At 42.9% G+C, this 18,070-nt stretch overlaps 1 protein-coding gene across 3 annotated transcripts in view; it reads right to left on the bottom strand.

Moving 5' to 3' along the window:
- Window positions 1–18,070, bottom strand: part of LOC122561037 (protein bicaudal C homolog 1-like) — a 277,035-nt gene that overhangs the window by 27,020 nt on the left and 231,945 nt on the right. For 2 of the 3 annotated variants that reach the window (XM_043712353.2, XM_043712352.2), the window contains exons 10-14: window positions 14,245–14,434; window positions 12,187–12,386; window positions 9,457–9,595; window positions 5,090–5,246; window positions 2,653–2,833 (exon numbers count right to left, since the gene is read on the bottom strand). In XM_043712353.2, coding sequence (XP_043568288.2) covers window positions 2,653–2,833; window positions 5,090–5,246; window positions 9,457–9,595; window positions 12,187–12,386; window positions 14,245–14,434 — 867 coding nt within the window. The remainder of the gene's footprint in view (window positions 1–2,652; window positions 2,834–5,089; window positions 5,247–9,456; window positions 9,596–12,186; window positions 12,387–14,244; window positions 14,435–18,070) is intronic. The other variant, XM_043712354.2, reaches the window with a different exon arrangement.

Genomic DNA, 18,070 nt, shown 5'->3' with positions numbered 1-18,070 from the left:
TTAGGGATGGGCAATAAATGCTGGTCTAGCCAGCGACACCCACATTCCATAAATGAATTTTAAAAGATTTCTATAAGATTAATTGATGAAAATACGGAGGAAACTGGTCTAAGTCAAATTGCCACAACATTGATGTGATATTGAGCAGATAATAATTTTTGTGAATCAAAAACTGAAATTGTTGGAGAAACTCTGGCAGCATCTCTGGAGAGAAAGCAGAGTTAACTGTTTCAGGTCTGAACAAGGGTCAGTCACTGGACATTACCTCTTTTTTATCTCCACAGATGCTGCCAGATCTGTTGAGTTTCTCAAACAATTTCTGTTTTTTTAATTTCAGATCTTCATTATCCGCGATTCTCAGTTTTATTTTGATCAAGTTTTTGTGAAGTTGGTTGAGGTTTATGTATTGTTCAGGAAGTGGGGCGAACTTAAACAAATTCAAAAATTGTTGGAAAAGCTCAGCAGGCCTGGCAGCATCTGTGGAGAGAAAGCAGAGTTAATGTTTTGTGTCCAGTGACCCTTCCTCAGAACTGATGGTAGCCAGGAGAAAGTTGCTTTTTATGCAGAAGACAGAATGGGGGAGGAATTAAGAGATAAATATTAAATGGAGATAGAGCAGGTTGGTCGGTGGACAGACAAAGGAGTGAATAACAGTCAGCCTGAGAGAATGAACCGTTGCTAATGGGGACAGTTAGCGACTAAAATGAGCTGTGTGTAATAGCAGACCATGTGATAACACAGTGTGAGGGTTGGTTAAAGGACATGAGAAAAAGTGCCTCAAGTCCTAAAATTGTTGAACTCTATATTGAGTCCAGAAGGTTGTAGAGTTCCCAAGGGGAAAATGAGGTGCTGTTCTTCCAGCTTGCACTGAGCTTAGCTGGAGCACTGCAGCAAGCCTGAGATAGAGAGGTTGGCCAGGGAACACAGTGGGGTGTGGAAGTGGCAGGCAGCTGGAAGATCAGGGTTATCTTTGTGGGCAGAACGTAGGTGTTCTGTGAAACGGTACCCCAGTCTACATTTCCCCAGTGTAGAGGAGACCACATTGAGAGCAACGAATACAGATTGAGTGAAGTGCAGGTAAAGCGATGCTTCACCTGGAAGTGTGTTTGGCCCCTTGAATACTGAGGAGGGAGGAAGTAGACAGGCAGGTGTTACACCTTCTGGGGTTGCAAGGTAAGGTGCCATGGGGCTGTGGGGGCATGTTGGCAGACTATTAGTCTAGATTTTGTGTTTAAGCTCTGGACTGGGACTCAAACTTCTGACTGAGAGGCAAGCATTGAACCCACTGAGCCACAGCTGACACCCACTTTGGTTCCCACTTTATTGTCAGTACAACAGAGAGTTTTCCTTACTGATGGGATACAGCAGAGAATTCCAATGTAACAAGTGAAGTGAGGTCCACATTCAGTGCAGGAAGAAAGTCAAACGTAAAAAGTGTTTTAAAATATGGAACTTAAGAAGAACAACTGGATTATTAAAGAAACTCAATAATTGCTAACAAGTTAGGGGTGCAAGGACATTCAGGAGCAGGAGTGATGTCACTGGCTCTCAGCACAAATTAACAATTGCAACATGATGATGATAAAAGTCCAAATCATCTTCTTAAAAATTTCCTTCAGACATTTCTCCCTGTCTTTCCTGAATGTGGAGATGCAGTGAGTACAACGAGTGTGTAGATCTGGGTTACTGAGAGCAGTTTTGGTCTCGTTATTTATGGAAAGATATCATTTCATTGGAGACAGTTCGGAGAAGGTTCACTAGGATGATACCCAGTGTGGAGGGATTGTCTCGTGAGCAAAGGCTAAATAGGTTGGGACTCTACTCACTGGAGTTGAGAGGATTGAGAGATGATCTCATTGAAACATATAGAGTTTCTAAATGGTTTGACAGGGTAAACGCTGAGAGGATGTTTCCCCTCATGGGAACGTGTAGGACCCTCTGGTATTGTATCAAAATAAAGGGGTGACTGAGATGATGATGAATTTCTGCTCTCAGGATCAAACTCTTTACCACAGAGAGCTGTGGGGGCAGACTCCCTGTGTATATTTACGATTGAGAAAGATAATTTCTTGATCAGTAAGGGGATCAAGGGTTATAAGGATAAGGCAGGAAATCGGATGTGAGGAAGGTCAGAACAGCCAGGATCCAATTGAATGGCAGACAGGCTCAAGGGGCTGAATGGCCTGCTCCAATTCCTGTTTCTTATGGTTTACTGTGGTCAAGCCCAACCATGCAGTGGTCACATGTGGCCTTTTTCCAGTAGGTAGCAACTCTGATATCAGTCAGTAGACCTCATTGTCTCATCTCTGTGACTAAGGCCAATTATAAGACTTGGGCTGTGGTCTAGGCTGGAACTTAAGATAGACGAGAGAATGAATTCTGAACTTGCCTATTCTGTTATGGTTTGGTGCTACGTGGACAGTGTGATTAACCATTAAGCCACTGGAGAATTACCATCATTTTGAACACTGAGCATTTATCGCACGTGCTTACTATGTTCAAATACACTAACCAGGAAACAATGATGCACAATCAAGCAATTCTCACAAATCGCCCGTAAAACTGGCTTTCCTCACAAAACACACACACACACGACACACACGACACACACACCGGAAAGTGCCTATATTTTTGGTTTCTCAAGATGCATACCATCATCGCCACTACCTGGATATTGGCATATGCCGACTGTGGAGCAAGTCGCAGTCGCTCAGAGTTCTGATGGGCCGCAGCAGCTCTCTCCGCTGCCCGCTCACTCCCAGGGGCCCGCTTGTCAGTGGCACTGCCCTCGGTGGCACTGGAGTCAGAATCTGAAAGCAGTCTGTCTGAGGTACTGCAAGGAGAAACTATCCATCAGATCTGCTTCCTTGGACAACATAAAGCTTCTGTGTTTACACTCACCTCAGCAAGCAACAGATACATTGCACTGAATTACAAAGAAACTTTAAAGCAAGGAAACAGGGCATTCCGCCTCAGTGGTCTTTGCTGTCATTCCTTTTCCATGTGAGCTTTCTCCTACCCTTCTTCAACTTAGGCCTTCAATCATACCCTACTATTCCTTTCTCTGTCATGGGTTTGTCAGGTGTACCTTTAAACGCTGCTCTATTCACCTAAACTACTCTTCTTTGTATCACTGGGAGTGAAGAGATTTGCCCTATTGGATTAATTGTGTGAATTCCTGCCACTGACCCTCATCTCCCTGACACCACCCCTTGCCATCCACCTCCAGGAGCGGTTAACACTGAAATAAAAATGGTGAAAATGTTTCTTCAGGTCATTCACACCATCAGAGAATATAAAACAAAGAACATTGCAGGGTAGTACCAACCCTTTGGCCCTTGATGTTGCACCGACCTGTGGAAGCAATCTGAAGCCCATCTAACCTACACTATTCCGTTACCATCCATATGTTTATCCAATGACCATTTAAATGCCCTTAAAAATGGCGAGTCTACTATTCTGCGAAAGTGAGGACTGCATGTGCTGGAGTATTAGAGTCAACATTAGTGTGTTGCTGAAAAAATACAGGAAGTCAGGCAGCATCCGAGGAAAATTGATGCTTTGGGCAAAAGCCCTTTATGAAGCTTGGAGCCTCGGGTGGGGAGATTTTTAAAAAAGGCTCCCAGCCTCATTCCTGATGAAGGGCTTTTGCCTGAAATATTGATTTTCCTGCTCCTCGGATGCTGCCTGACCTGCTGTGCTTTTCCAGCACCACTCTCGAGTTTACTACTGTTGCAGGCAGGCATTCCACACCCTTACTGCTCTCTGAGTAAAGAACCTATCTCTGACATCTGCCCTATATCCATCACCCCTCAACCTAAAGCTATGCCCCCTCATGCTAGCCATCACAGCATATCTCTCTAATTCTCGGCTTGCTACCGTCTTTGCTTGGATCCAAAGTTGCTGACTACTCCTGTTATTAATCCTTCTATTCATAAGGTGACCATGTATTTCATACTGTCTGATTATAGTACAGTGCAGTGCATGTAGAAAGCCCCTTATAATCAGTAGGTTTGATTAACATTGAACAGATTTAATCAATTCTCATTTTAGTCCAACCAATTTTAAGACAAATGACTTGAGTACTTTTGAAAATGGAAGCATTTTGCCTTCACACATGAGGACAACTCACAAGAGATGCCAATTAAAGGGCGACAATGTTTTTATAGTGTTCAAGAGGAACAAGTTGATTGGTTGGCCCCATTGACTCTAATTGAGGGTGAAGAAAATAATAAATTTCTGGAACCTAACTAATCATCTCAACCTCTGAAAGGTGACCTGCCTGGAACTCACTATCTAACTTCCTCCTGGGCAGCTTAGCTCAAACCCTCCCTATACTGGGGGGGGGGGGGGGATTGTCGGCTAAGTGCCCCCTCTTTTCAGGAGAGGATTCTGGGAGATTGCCTCCTGTTCTTCCAAAATTCGATGGGACAATGGGGAACATCCGAACAGGAATTTGCTGAACTTGGATATGCCTTTCCAAATTCCAGCGTTTCAAAGCAATAGAGACTCGCTTTAAAACGCATCTCTGGGCCGTTGATTTACCCCAACTTCAATGTAGCACGATCACTCAAATAACATCAAGCTTCTCTCCATGCGACATTACCCATAGATCTGACCACGAGAGACAGGATCTCTGGGCATCGCGTGGATTTATAACCACCATCAGCCTTGGGGAGAGGAGCACTTGATTGTTAATACTTTGCCCAATTATGTAAACGAATTTATGTAAACATGAAGTGACCTTTCACAAACACTCTCCTGGAGAATCATAATTGCGTAATAAAACATTTTTAAAACATTTATGTAAAACATAAAACAGTTAGCAATTTCTTTCCACGTAATTTTATTAAAATCTTCAATTTTTTTAAACACTTACATTAAACCTTCCTTTAACCATCTTGGAGGCAGATAATGCAATCACCTCTATTCTTTCCACATCACTACCTGAATTCTGGTACACCTACACTGCACCCTCTCTTTTTCGCACCCGAGGTAGTGGGTTATCTTGCTTCCCACTGCAATGCCTGGCGAATGACAATACATGCTAAGTGTGAGTGGCGTATCCACAATCCACTGCATTACTTACTGTCGATGGGTATTCTTGGTGCCCTGTAACAACTCCAAGGTCTGTCGTTTAGCCACGGGTGTGGAGGAACTATTCAGCATCTGCTTTAGTTCGCTGCTGTTGGCCGAGTGTGAAGGACTCCTAGGCATGCCCACTTCCACAAACGCATCGTTGGAACCTGTAGAACCACCAGGAGAAGTCTGAAGCTGACACACAAAATAGCAGCACTTACATCACAGCTAGTGCAGCACAACGAGAGGACGACGAGAGATTTTGGTGTGGGTTTAAAAGAAGAACGCACTCATTTTCTACAGAGTTTTTTTGCTCCCTTCATGCCAGTTAATCTTGCATTCAAGGGTGGGGCCAGAGTAAAAGGTTTTGGGGGAGTTTATTGACTTCATATAAGACTTAACAAGGGAGCTAAAACTTAAAGTCAGCCATGATTGTCTTGAATGGTTGCAGAGGCTTGATGGGCCAAATGGCCCACCCCTGCTCTCAGCTCCAAGGGTCTTGTCCTCCAGTTGAGCTTACATTCTTATCAAACCACAACATAATTGCAACTGGGAATTAAAGAATTCAAGCTGTAAATTATTTACAAAGGTTTTGGATGGCTATTAATAACGTCCAGAAGTGTCTGGGCAGAGGGGTCATGAACCTCTTCCTTTAGAAGCTTGAATAATTTTAAGGTATGTCGATGCTATAAACTGCAGCATTGACGTGGGATGGTTTCACTCTGCCCATGGCTGCTTTTATGGTGCCAGTTTTGCTTTTTAATTCATTCATGGGTTGTAGCCACCGCTGACTATGCCTCCATTTATTGCCCATCCCTAATTGCCCAGCGGGCAGTTAAGAGTCAACCACATTGAGAAGGTTTGTAGCTCAGGTTGAGGTTCAGCTTGTAAGTTTGCTCACTGAGCTGGTAGGTTTGCTGTCACACGTTTTGTCACCGTGTTCGGTAACATCATCAGTGCACCTCTCTTTAAGTGAAGGGCTTCACCAGAGGTACACTGATGATGCTACCTAGCATAGTGACAAAACGTCTGAGAACCAACCTTCCAGCTCAGTGAGTAAATGTATAAGCTGAGTCAGCCACATTGCTGTGGGTCTGGAGTCACATGTAGGCCAGACTGGGTAAGGATGGCAGCTTCCTTCCCTAAAAAGGGCATTAGTGAACCAGATGGGTTTTTCCAGCAATTGACAATGGATTCATGGTCCTCAGAACAAGGGAGTCCAGAACTAGATGGCATAGGTTTAGGTGGGAGGGGAAAGATTTAAAAGGGATCTAAGGGGCAACATTTTCACGCAGAGAGTGGTGTGTGTATGGAACAAGCTGCCAGAGGAAGTGGTGGAGGCTGGTACAATTACAGCATTTAAAAGGCATCTGGATCGGTATATGTATAGGAAGGCTTTAGAGTGATATGGGCCAAGTGCAGGTAAACGGGACTAGATTAGTTTAGGATATTTGATTATCATGGATGTGTTGGACTGAAGAGTCTGTTTCCGTGCTGTACATCTCTAGGAATCTTATCTCTCAGGAATATTAGACTCCTAACACCAGATTTTTATTGAATTCACATTCCATCAGCCAGATCTCTGGATAGGCAGTCCAGATACAATATCACTAAGCCATCACCTCCTTTATCAATAGCCTGAATTCAGTTAAGTCCAACATGGCATCCCTGAAAGAGACACTCTCACTCACAACCCTCCTTCAAATTAGTTAGATTTAAAAGCCCAATTTATGCTCTCCATATTTGGCACCAGTGCAAATACAAAGTTCTTCATGTCAATGCTACACTTGCAGTGCAAATGGATTTATACTGACACACAAGGATGTCAATTTTAAGAAAAATGAAATATTTCTGCCCCAGATTAATGTCTGGCAGTGAAGTTGACCTTCTAATCCGATCTTTTAGGATTGCTCACAATCCTCAATTGCTCACAACTTAAATATGTTCCAGAGAGGAAGAAAGATTGAAAAGAGGAAAGGTAAATTATGAAAAAAATCTAGCACAAATTATTAAAGCAGATAGCCAAAGTTTCTATGTGTATATAAAAGGGAAGACAGCAGCTAAAGTGAGGGTTGGTCCCTTGGAGGATAAGATTGAGGAGTTAATAGTGGGGAACATAAAAATGGTAGAGTTGCTTAATCAATATTTCATTTTAGTTTTCATGGTTTGGAACATTAGCATTATCCTAATTGTAACAGTTAATGCATTGGCTATAGAAAGGGAGGAACTTTGAATAATCATCATCACGAGTGAAAAGTACTGAACAAACCATTGGGATTGAAGGTAATCAAGTCCCCAGTGCCTGGTGATGTACATCCTAAAGCTTTGCAGGAAGTGGCAGCAGGGATTATGGATCCATTGGCTATAACATTCCAAAATTCTTTGGATGCAGGAAAAGTTCCACTGGATTAGAAAAATGCGAACATAACACCCTTATTCAAAAATGGAGGAAGGCAGAAAGGAGGAAGCTGCAGACCAGTTACCTTAATGTGTGCCTTTGGGAAATTATTGGAATCCATTATTAAGAAATAATGGGACATTTGTAAAGTCCAAATACAATCCATTGGAATCAGCACAGTTTTGTGAAGGGTAAATTGTGTTTGACTAATTTACTAGCAACATAGATAATGGGAATCCTGAAAGTTCACACTGGATTAGGGGTAATTTAAAGGCTTGGATAGAGTATTGGCTAATCAACAGAAAACAGAGTCAGAATAAATAGGTTTTTTTTCTGGTTGGCAAGCTGTAATGAGTTGGGTACCATGGGGCTCAGTTTGTTTACAAACTATATTTAATGACTTGGGTGTAAGGCTACAATGAACTATAGCCAAATTTGCAGCTGACACTAAAATAGGTGGGAAACTAAATTACAATGAAGAAATAAGAAATTTACAAATGGATATGGACAGGTCAGGTAAATGGGCCAAAACCTGGCAAATTAAGTTTAATGTGGAAAAGTGTGAGCTCATCCATTTTGGGTGAAGGAATAGAAAGGCAATTTTTTCTCCAAATTAAGAGAAACTTCAAAATGCTTTCATGCAGAGGGATCTAGGTGTCCTTGTACATGAATTGCAGAAACCTAGGATGCAGATACAGCAGGTAACAGGGAAGGCAAATGGAGTTTCAGCATTTATTGCTAAGGGAATGGGGTGTAACAGTAAGCTGCAACTGTATGAGGCATTAGTGAGGCCATACCTGGAGCACCATGTACAATTTTAGTCCCCTCACTTGAGGAAAGACGTAATTATATTAGAGATAGTTCAGAGGAAGTTCACTGGATTGACTGCAGAGATGAAGAATTTGTCTTCTGAAGAGAGATTGAACAGTCTATACTCTGTAGAATTTAGAAGACTGAGAGGAGATCGGATTGAGGTATAAAAGATGCTAAAGGACATTGACAAAGTAAGACGTAGAGGACGTTTCCACATATGGGACGATCTAGAATGAGAAGTCATAGTTTTAGGATCAGGGGTAGCAAATTTAAAGCAGAGATGAGGAGAAATGACTTCTGTCATAAGTTCATGAGTTTGTGGAATTCACTATCCCAGATTGTGGTGGGACATTGAGTAAGTTTGAGGAGGAGATAGATTTTTAATTAGTAATGGGTTGAAGGGTTATGGGGAGCAGGCAGGAAAGAGAGAGTTGAGGATGAGATGAGATCAGCCATGATCATATTGAATGGTGGAGCAGGCTCAAGGGGTTGAATGGCCTGCTCCTGCTCCTAATTGCTTTATTCTCCTGTATCCCAGAGCTCATACCAGACAGATATCTGCCTAAATCAGTCCAACATTCACTTTCCCTCTCACCAACCATCTTCTACCCTGCAGAACAATAGCCCCAGCTTAGACCTGATTACTAGCAGGTTATGGTGGTTTGGTGCAGTATCCACAAATGTTTGAAAATGCAAAATTCAATTTGGGCGGCACGGTGGCACAGTGGTTAGCACTGCTGCCTCGCAGCACCAGAGACCCGGGTTCAATTCCCGACTCAGGCGACTGACTGTGTGGAGTTTGCACGTTCTCCCCGTGTCTGCGTGGGTTTCCTCCGGGTGCTCCGGTTTCCTCCCACAGTCCAAAGATGTGCAGGGTCAGGTGAATTGGCCATACTAAATTGCCCGTAGTGTTAGGTAATGGGTAAATGTAGGGGTATGGGTGGGTTTCGCTTCGGCGGGTCGGTGTGGACTTGTTGGGCCGAAGGGCCTGTTTCCACACTGTAATCTAATCTAAATCTAATCTAATCTAATCTAAATCTAATTCACATACGCATTTGACCAATAAAACAAAATCTGATTCCAGTGGCTCTGCCTCAGATTGGAACTGGCTCCCAAGACAGGTTAACCCACTGGACCAGTGTCACGAAAACTTATTGGAAATTTACCTTCTGCTGGACTGGACTTCCTCGTCAACTGCTCCTGGGAGCTGATTGCATTCTCTCGTGGTACTTCAGAGTGGTTACTACTCAATACTTTATCTGCTAGACAGGGGTTTGAAATTCGTGTATAAATAGCACTGGAAGGCTGTGGAAACAAAACGCATTAAGTCCTTTTTCAGTTATGCACATCAGACAGGAAAACACTACAGCCATATTTCCAGGCACAGGGGTTCCTGCATATTTTCCGTATCAGAGAGCAGACACATTGTCGCTTTCTTACATGACAAATCTAAATGCAATTCTACTTCTTTGAAGCCTGAAACGTGCCAATATTAAGGCAAACTCTTTGCTTAGCTTCGAAAGAAAAAATCCATTTGGATAGCAGAGCAAACCTTCTCACTGTTTCAACAATCCAAACATCTATCTCTCCATCTGAAACCATTTTCATTAACCCAATGATAGGACCAAGGGGATTCAAGCACCAGGAATCCAACATCATGGTTCAGGTTGAATCAATTCAACAGAATTTGTTGTCAATATTTCAAATGATATATTTATCTTCACTGGAGATCTAGGATAATCTCTTAAAATTACGCAAACAAGAACTAAATAGACTTTAAGTTACATTTTAGTAGATTCACAGAACAGTTAATAACAGACTATTCACTCAAGTCATCAGCTCCTCAGCATTCAAACCAAAAGTTGTGTTTTCGGAAGAAGTTGCAACTAAAACTGTTACCGTGCTGTACAACTGTGCAATAAAACAATATTTAATTCTATGAAACTCAGTTTCCCCACTGGCTCAGTGACTGCGGGACAATGAATTACTGAAAACAGTACAACTTCAAGTTCCCAAAAGACATTGATTTCGCCGAATTCAGTTCAAGGACTTTTTTTTCATTCATCACAGGACATGACCAATATTTATTGCCCAGCCCTAATTGCCCAGAAAGCAGTTAAGAGTCAATTATATTGCTGTGGGTCTGCAGCTCATGTTGGCCAGACCAGGTAAGGATTTGATTTGACTTGTTATTGTTACGTAGGCATGGTGAAAAGTTTTGTTTTGCGTGTAGTACAGGAAGATCATACCATACAAAGTGCATTAAGATAGACTTAGAATGGAGGTTTAGAGGAGTAGTATGATTATAAGATATCTAAGAATAAGACCTGCTGTAGACAGCCCACAAAATGTCATCAAGATCAGGTGCCATCTTGAATTCAGGCAGGTTTCCTTCCTTAAAGAACATTAATGAACCAGATGGGTTTTTACGACAATTGACAATGGTTTCATGGTCAGCATTAGATCCTTAAGTTCAGCTTATTGATTGAATTCAAATTCCATTATCTGCCACAGCAGATCAATATACTAGCAATAATACCACGAGGCCATTGCCTCTCCAGTAAGGGGATGTGTGAATTCTTGCCTTTTCCAAGGCTGGAAAAGGAAACAGAGGGGGAGGGAGGGTTACAAATTTCCTGCATTGTCCAGTTTGATCAAATGTAGCCTTGAAATCAGAATGTTGAGACTCAGGATTTGAGTACAGGCCTGGGTTGAGATAGCTGCACAGTATGTACAGAGAGCTGCTCTGTCCAAAGTACCTGACCTTTGACTAAGTTATAATGTCAAGGCTAGACCGCCGGACATTAAAGATCCACAGGTGTTTGTTGAGGTCAATAGGGAGTTGGCCCAGTGTCATGACCAACATGCTTCACTCAACTAACAGCACCTTGAACAGATCGGCTGGTCATTTACCTCATTGCTACTCACGATAATTTTTTGGGTAGAAACTAATTGCCTGTTATTATGACAATGAATATTGAAAAGTATTTTGAAACATTCTGAAGCTATGACTGGTGCCATGTAAAGGTAAGTTTTTTGTATTGTTTCTTCACTTTAAAAGAAAAATCTCTATCTCAGTGGCTAACAGTCTCTCTTCATTGGCTTTCTACTTATGCCTACAAGGTTCAGTCTGTTAAAATCTTCTTGTGTCTTTGCCACTTCCTCTACCTCTCTATGCTCAGTTGTGTTTCTACACCATTACTAACTAGCTGGCACTGTTGCTGATCTAATTAACTATCTTTTTGCACAAAGGTTTGTGGTGTTTCAAAGATAATGTGTTATTTAAAAGGAAATTGTTTTTCATGCACATGAAGGCTCATGCACTTAATGTAGTCTAGGTCTATCATGGGCTTGCTAGGCCAAACAGCCACCATCTGTGCTGTATAGTCCCATGTTCCTATAATAAACATGGAGGAGGGTCATGCTTAGCTGAGATATTGTCTCCACAGATTAGGTAGCAGCTGGGCTCACTGACCAAGGTTAGCTTACGGACAAGGCAGAAGAGAGCTGCCACGAGTCCCGACACAAGGCCCAATATGAGTCAAGCTTTTGGAAAAACGTACAGTAATTCTATAAATGGCGCTGATTCTGAAACCTGGAAAAGTTGTTTCAGTGCTGAGATTTGAAATACAGATTTAACAAAAATAAATTCCCTACTCCAGAGGAATGTCTAACAATCAGGCCAATTGAGACAAACAATCACAGTAAAAAACGCTAAGATATCACATACTAAATTGTTACCCTTACAGAAATTCCCAGAAGTCACGAGGTGTTAGAGACTAATCGCAAACACATCGCTATGAAGGTCACCTCAGAGAAAGTCAGGAGAATTTAAATAAATAAACTGTTATCATCAACGTCTGGCTCAACGTTGAAACGCTAATGCTTCCTTGTACCTTAACATGGCCGTTAATGCAGGAAGTTGCTGTCTTATCACTCTCTTGGGATAAGGTGCTGATCTGAATGTCCATGGGTGCCAGACCAGGTGGGGGCGATGGTGTGCTCTGGCCATACCCATGTAGGCCCGACAGTAAGATACTTGTTAAGGTCGCTTGTGTTGTTGGTGGGATCATCAGAGGTGATACGGTGGAGAAACCTAGGTGGATAAATACAAAGGAAAAAAAATCCATCATTATTTTGCTTACTCCCTGATTGTGCTTGAAGAGTGCTATTTTATTGACAGCTGGTTGCTAGATGAAAACTTGATGCATACTTTCCAGAGGTACATGCCCAGGGCACCTCGCCCCCTTGCGGCAGCTCTGTGTACCACAGACTGGGCAACCCTAACCTACGATCTTCCAGTATTTCATCTCTCAGGGATGGAAAATCCTCGACATTGAGGAACTCTGGGCAGGTGCACTACTAGAACATTCACCCTTGATAAAACTCAAAATTGGAAGATTTTGGGTAGAATTTGTTGGCCATTATGTGAGGTAAGGTTCAGATCTAACCTCTGCTTGTGACTGGCGCCTGACCACAGTAATGATCCTCATGAGTGGATAACTCAAACCAATCAGCCAGAGATTCCTATTAATTTGTAACTGTAGATTTCTGGCCATAACCTCAATCTTCACAGCTTACTTTTGACAAGGGGTTTCAAGAAATATGAAACCCAGCTATTTCTTGGACGTAATGGTCTCTGAATTGCCACCATATGGACCTATTTAATGTATGAAACATGTGGGAGAACTGCTAAACAGTGCTCCTTTTGACGTTAGAGTGTGGGACCAATGGATGACTGCTGCTCACTGAGGGGAGACTGAACAGTCAGTGCTGCTTCAGGCTTTATTTGTCAGAAATCCCACTTTGACACTTGTTGAACTTTGGCTTCATTTTTGGCAGCACGTTTTGACAGCTGCTTCTTTTCTTACTGTTGTTCCAAAAGGCAAAACAAAATCACACCCCTACCCCCCAAATTCAGAGAAATCACAACAGGTTGTACCCCCCCCCACAGACCCTCCCCCAAAGACAGACGGAACACAGACCCTTCCCTAAGCACAGAGCCTCCAACACAGATCCTTCCTCCAACATAGACCCCTCAACACAGACCCTTCGCTAAACACAGAGCCCTCAACACAGACCCTTCCCCAAATAGAGCCGAAACACAGACTATTCTCCAAACACAGAGCCCCCAACACAGATTCTTCCCCAGAGCCGAAACACAGACCCTTCCCTCAGCACAGAGCCCTCAACATAGACCCTGCCTCAAACACACAGCCCTTAACACAGACCCTTCCCTAAACATAGAGCCCCCAATACAGACCCTACACCCCAAACCGACAGACTGTCCTCACCAACACAGTCCATCCCCCACATACAGACTGCCTCCAACAGAGTCTCTCCCTGCAATGTAAACCTTTCCCTAAATACAGACCACCCCCCAACAGAAACCATCCCTAACACAGACCCTGCATTAAACAGATCTCCCACATGGACCTTTCCCCCCAAACACAGCAGTCCCCAGAGCCCACCTCTTAAACTCAGAACCCTTAGCAGAACCAGCTCAACAACAACTTACATTTGTATTGAATAGAGTCATAAAGATGTACAGCACGGGAACAGACCCTTTGGTCCAACTCGTCCATGCCAACCAAATATCCTAAATTATCATGCACCACCCTCTGCGTGAAAGAGTTGCCCCTTCTGTCTCTTTTAAATTTTTCCCTACTCACCCTAAACCTATGCCCTCTAGATCTGGACTCTCCCAGCCCAGGGAAAAGACTTTGTCTATTTATCCTATCCTGTCACTTTGTAGGTCAGCTTCCGACCTGCCTCAGAGTTGTATCATCATTGGTGTCATTGCTTTTAATTATATTTGTAATGGAACTCAGTCTGATATGGAACCTGGGTTGAATGGCCTCCTCCCATGTTATGAATCCGTGATTCCGTTATGAATCTAGTAAAGTAATGGTGCCTATAGTAGTCCTGTAAAGTGCATACAAATACCTGCATACCTAATCCAGCAAGGCCAAGTCCAGCGGAAGCTAGAATATCAAGCCCATGACAGGATAATCCTATGGGACAGGTCACTGCTGAGGGTGCACTCGCTGTCATTGTAACACCGCTGCTTTCCAAACCCAGTAGACACTTCCTTGCTTCATACATATTTGCTGCATTTCTCTCCACACTTTTCACAATCACTGACTGGCGAGAGAGATAGAAAACATTAATGAAAATTTACACCATCTCAAAATAGCACTTTGGATTTTTAGTGTGCACACATATAAGCCTCATTGATTTCCAATATGTTATTGAAATATCTGTAGAGGCCACTACCCAAAAAGGGATCATGCTGTAAGGTTGAGTGAAATAGGAGTTGATGGGAAGAGTGAGGGCAGTAACAAATTAAAAATACTGTATATGAATTCACGAAGCATTAGAAATAAGATGGATGAGCTTGAGGCTCTTTTGGAAATTGGCAGGTACGATATTGTAACTGAGACGTGACTTCAAGTGGACAGGGCCTGAGAAATGAATATTCAAGGCTACACATGCTATCATAAGGACAGACTGATGGGCAGAGGGGGTGGGGTGACCATGTTGGTAAGGGATGATATTCAGTCCCTTGCGCGGGGGCACTAGAATCAGGGGATGTAGAGTCAGTGTGGATAGAGCTGAGAAATTCTAAGGGCAAAAAGACCCTCTTGGGAGTTATCTACAGGCCCCCAAACAGTAGTCTGGATGTTGGTTGTAAGTTGAATCAGGAGCTGAAATTGGCCTGTCGCAAAGATGTTACTACAGTTGTTATGGGGGATTTCAACATGCAGGTAGACTGGGAGAATCAGGATGGTATTGGACCTCAAGAAAGAGACTTTGTGGAGTGCCTTCGAGATGGATTCTTAGAACAGCAGGTGCTGGAGCCTACCAGGGAGAAGGCAATTCTGGATCTGGTATTGTGCAACGAACCAGAATTGATCAGGGCCCTCGAAGTGAAGGAGCCATTGGGAAGTAGTGACCATAATACAATAAGCTTCAATCTGCAATTTGAGAGGGAGAGGGTACAATCGGAAGTGACAATATTTCAGTTGAATAAAGGGAACTATGGAGCTATGAGGGAGAAGCTGGCCAAAGTTCAATGGTGCAATATCTTAGCAGGGATGACAGTGGAGGAATAATGGCAGATATTTCTGTGTATAATGCAGAAGATGCAGGATCAGTTAATTCCAAAAAGGAAGAAAGATCCTAGGAGGAGGCATGGGTGGCCGTGGCTGACGAGGGAAGTTAAGAAACATATAAAGTTAAAAGAGAAAAATTATAACATAGCAAAGATAAGTGGGAAAACGGAGGACTGGGAAGCTTTTAAAGAAGAACAGAGGATTACTAAGAAGGAAATACGCAGAGAAAAAATGAGGTACGAAGGTAAACTGGCCAAAAATATAAAGGAGGATACTTTTTAGGTATGAGAAAGACCAAAAAATGGTTAAGACTAAAATTGGGCCCTTGAAGACAGAAACAGGGGAATATATTATGGGGAACAAAGAAATGGCAGAAGAACTGAATTGGTACTTCAGATCTGTGTTCACTGGGGAAGACACAAGCAATCTCCCTGAGGTAACAGTGGCTGAAGGACCTGAACTGAAGGGAATTTATATTTGCCAGGAATTGGTGTTGGAGAGACTGTTAGGTCTGAAGGTTGATAAGTCCCCGGGGCCTGATGGTCTACATCCCAGGGTACTGAAGGAGGTGGCTCGAGAAATCGTGGATGCGTTGGTGATTATTTTCCAGAGTTCGATAGATTCGATAGATTCCTGCGGATTGGAGGGTGGCTAATGTTGTACCACTTTTTAAGAAAGGTGGGAGAGAGAAAGCAGGAAATTATAGACCAGTTAGTCTGACCTTAGTGGTGGGAAAGATGCTGGAGTCTATTATAAAGGATGAAATTATGACACATCTGGATAGTAGTAACAGGATAGGTCAGAGTCAGCATGGATTTATGAAGGGGAAATCATGCTTGACTAATCTTCTGGAATTTTTTGAGGATGTAACTCTGAAAATGGACGAGGGAGATCCGTAGATGTAGTGTACCTGGACTTTCAGAAAGCTTTTGATAAAGTCCCACATAGGAGGTTAGTGAGCAAAATTAGGGCGCATGGTATTGGGGGCAAAGTACTAACTTGGATTGAAAGTTGGCTGGCTGACAGGAAACAAAGAGTAGTGATAAACGGCTCCATTTCGGAATGGCAGGCAGTGACCAGTGGGGTACTGCAGGTATCAGTGCTGGGACCGCAGCTTTTTACAATATATGTTAATGATATAGAAGATGGTATTAGTAATAACATTAGCAAATTTGAAATGTGAGAAGGATGTTAGAAGATTACAGGGTGACCTGGACAGGTTAGGTGAGTGGTCAGATGCAGTTTAATGTGGATAAATGTATGGTTATCCACTTTGGTGGCAAGAACAGGAAGGCAGATTACTACCTAAATGGAATCAATTTAGGTAAAGGGGCAGTACAAAGAAATCTGGGTGTTCTTGTACACCAGTCAATGAAGGTAAGCATGCAGGTACAGCAGGTAGTGAAGAAGGCTAATAGCATGCTGGCCTTCATAACAAGAGGGATTGTGTATAGAAGCAAAGAGGTTCTTCTGCAGCTGTACAGGGCCCTGGTGAGACCACACCTGGAGTATTGTGTGCAGTTCTGGTCTCCAAATTTGAGGAAAGACATTCTGGCTATTGAGGGAGTGCAGCGTAGGTTCACGAGGTCAATTCCTGGAATGGCGGGACTACCTTACACTGAAAGACTGGAGCGACTGGGCTTGTATACCCTTGTGTTTAGAAGACTGAGAGGGGATCTGATTGAGACATATAAGATTATTAAAGGATTGGACACTCTGGAGGTAGGAAACATGTTTCCGCTGATGGGTGAGTGCCAAACCAGAGGACACAGCTTAAAACTACAGGGTAGACCATTTAGGACAGAGATGAGGAGAAACCTCTTCACCCAGAGAGTGGTGGCTGTGTGGAATGCTCTGCCCCAGAGGGCAGTGGAGGCCCAGTCTCTGGATTCATTTAAGAAAGAGTTGGATAGAGCTCTCAAGGATTGTGGAATCAAGGGTTATGGAGATAAGGCAGGAACAGGATACTGATTAAGGATGATCAGCCATGATCATATTGAATGGTGGTGCAGGCTCGAAGGGCAGAATGGCCTATTCCTGCACCTATTGTCTATTACCCCATCATCCTGTACATGGGCTGTGACCAGCCAGCTCAAAACCAATCTCCAGACTGAGGAGACCTTCTGATTCCCCTGTTTCTCTCTGTCAGCCAGGGTTCCCTGATTGGCCCAGGTTAACATCGCCAGTCAAGGATCCCAGTCAATGAGATTCCCCTGGCCCAGGTTCCAACCACTATAGTTATACAGCCCATGGATTCACAGATCAGTGGACACAAGTTCACACATTTCAGCCCAAACCATGTTGCGGGAGATAGGAAGCGATCTGAAACACAACTGAAGCTGCCAATTACTCCACTCGTTCCAGAGAAAGTTTTCAAGCTGCAGCCACCAAATGCTTTCAGGATGGAAAGGTGAGGCTTGGCACCATGGCACTGGAGAAATTTGGATGGGTCCTGAACTCAATTATTGATAAGATATAAAATTACTTATCCCCACATTTATGAAAAGAATATTTACAAGCTTGAATCTATTTAGGATCTGGAATGGTCTGATGTGTTAGAGAAAAAACATTGGCAGTTCAATGAGAAGAGACTCTCGTCTTAAACAAAATGTAGTATATTCCAATGATATCAATAAATACAAGTTACACTGTTGAATTGGACATT

This window comes from Chiloscyllium plagiosum, unplaced genomic scaffold (assembly GCF_037043375.1).
Source record: "Chiloscyllium plagiosum isolate Xiang-an unplaced genomic scaffold, Cpla_swu_hap1 HiC_scaffold_22, whole genome shotgun sequence".
NCBI classification, from domain to species: Eukaryota; Metazoa; Chordata; class Chondrichthyes; order Orectolobiformes; family Hemiscylliidae; genus Chiloscyllium; species Chiloscyllium plagiosum.
The sequence above is the reverse complement of the archived record's forward strand: the minus strand, read 5'-3'. Positions and strand labels throughout refer to the sequence as shown.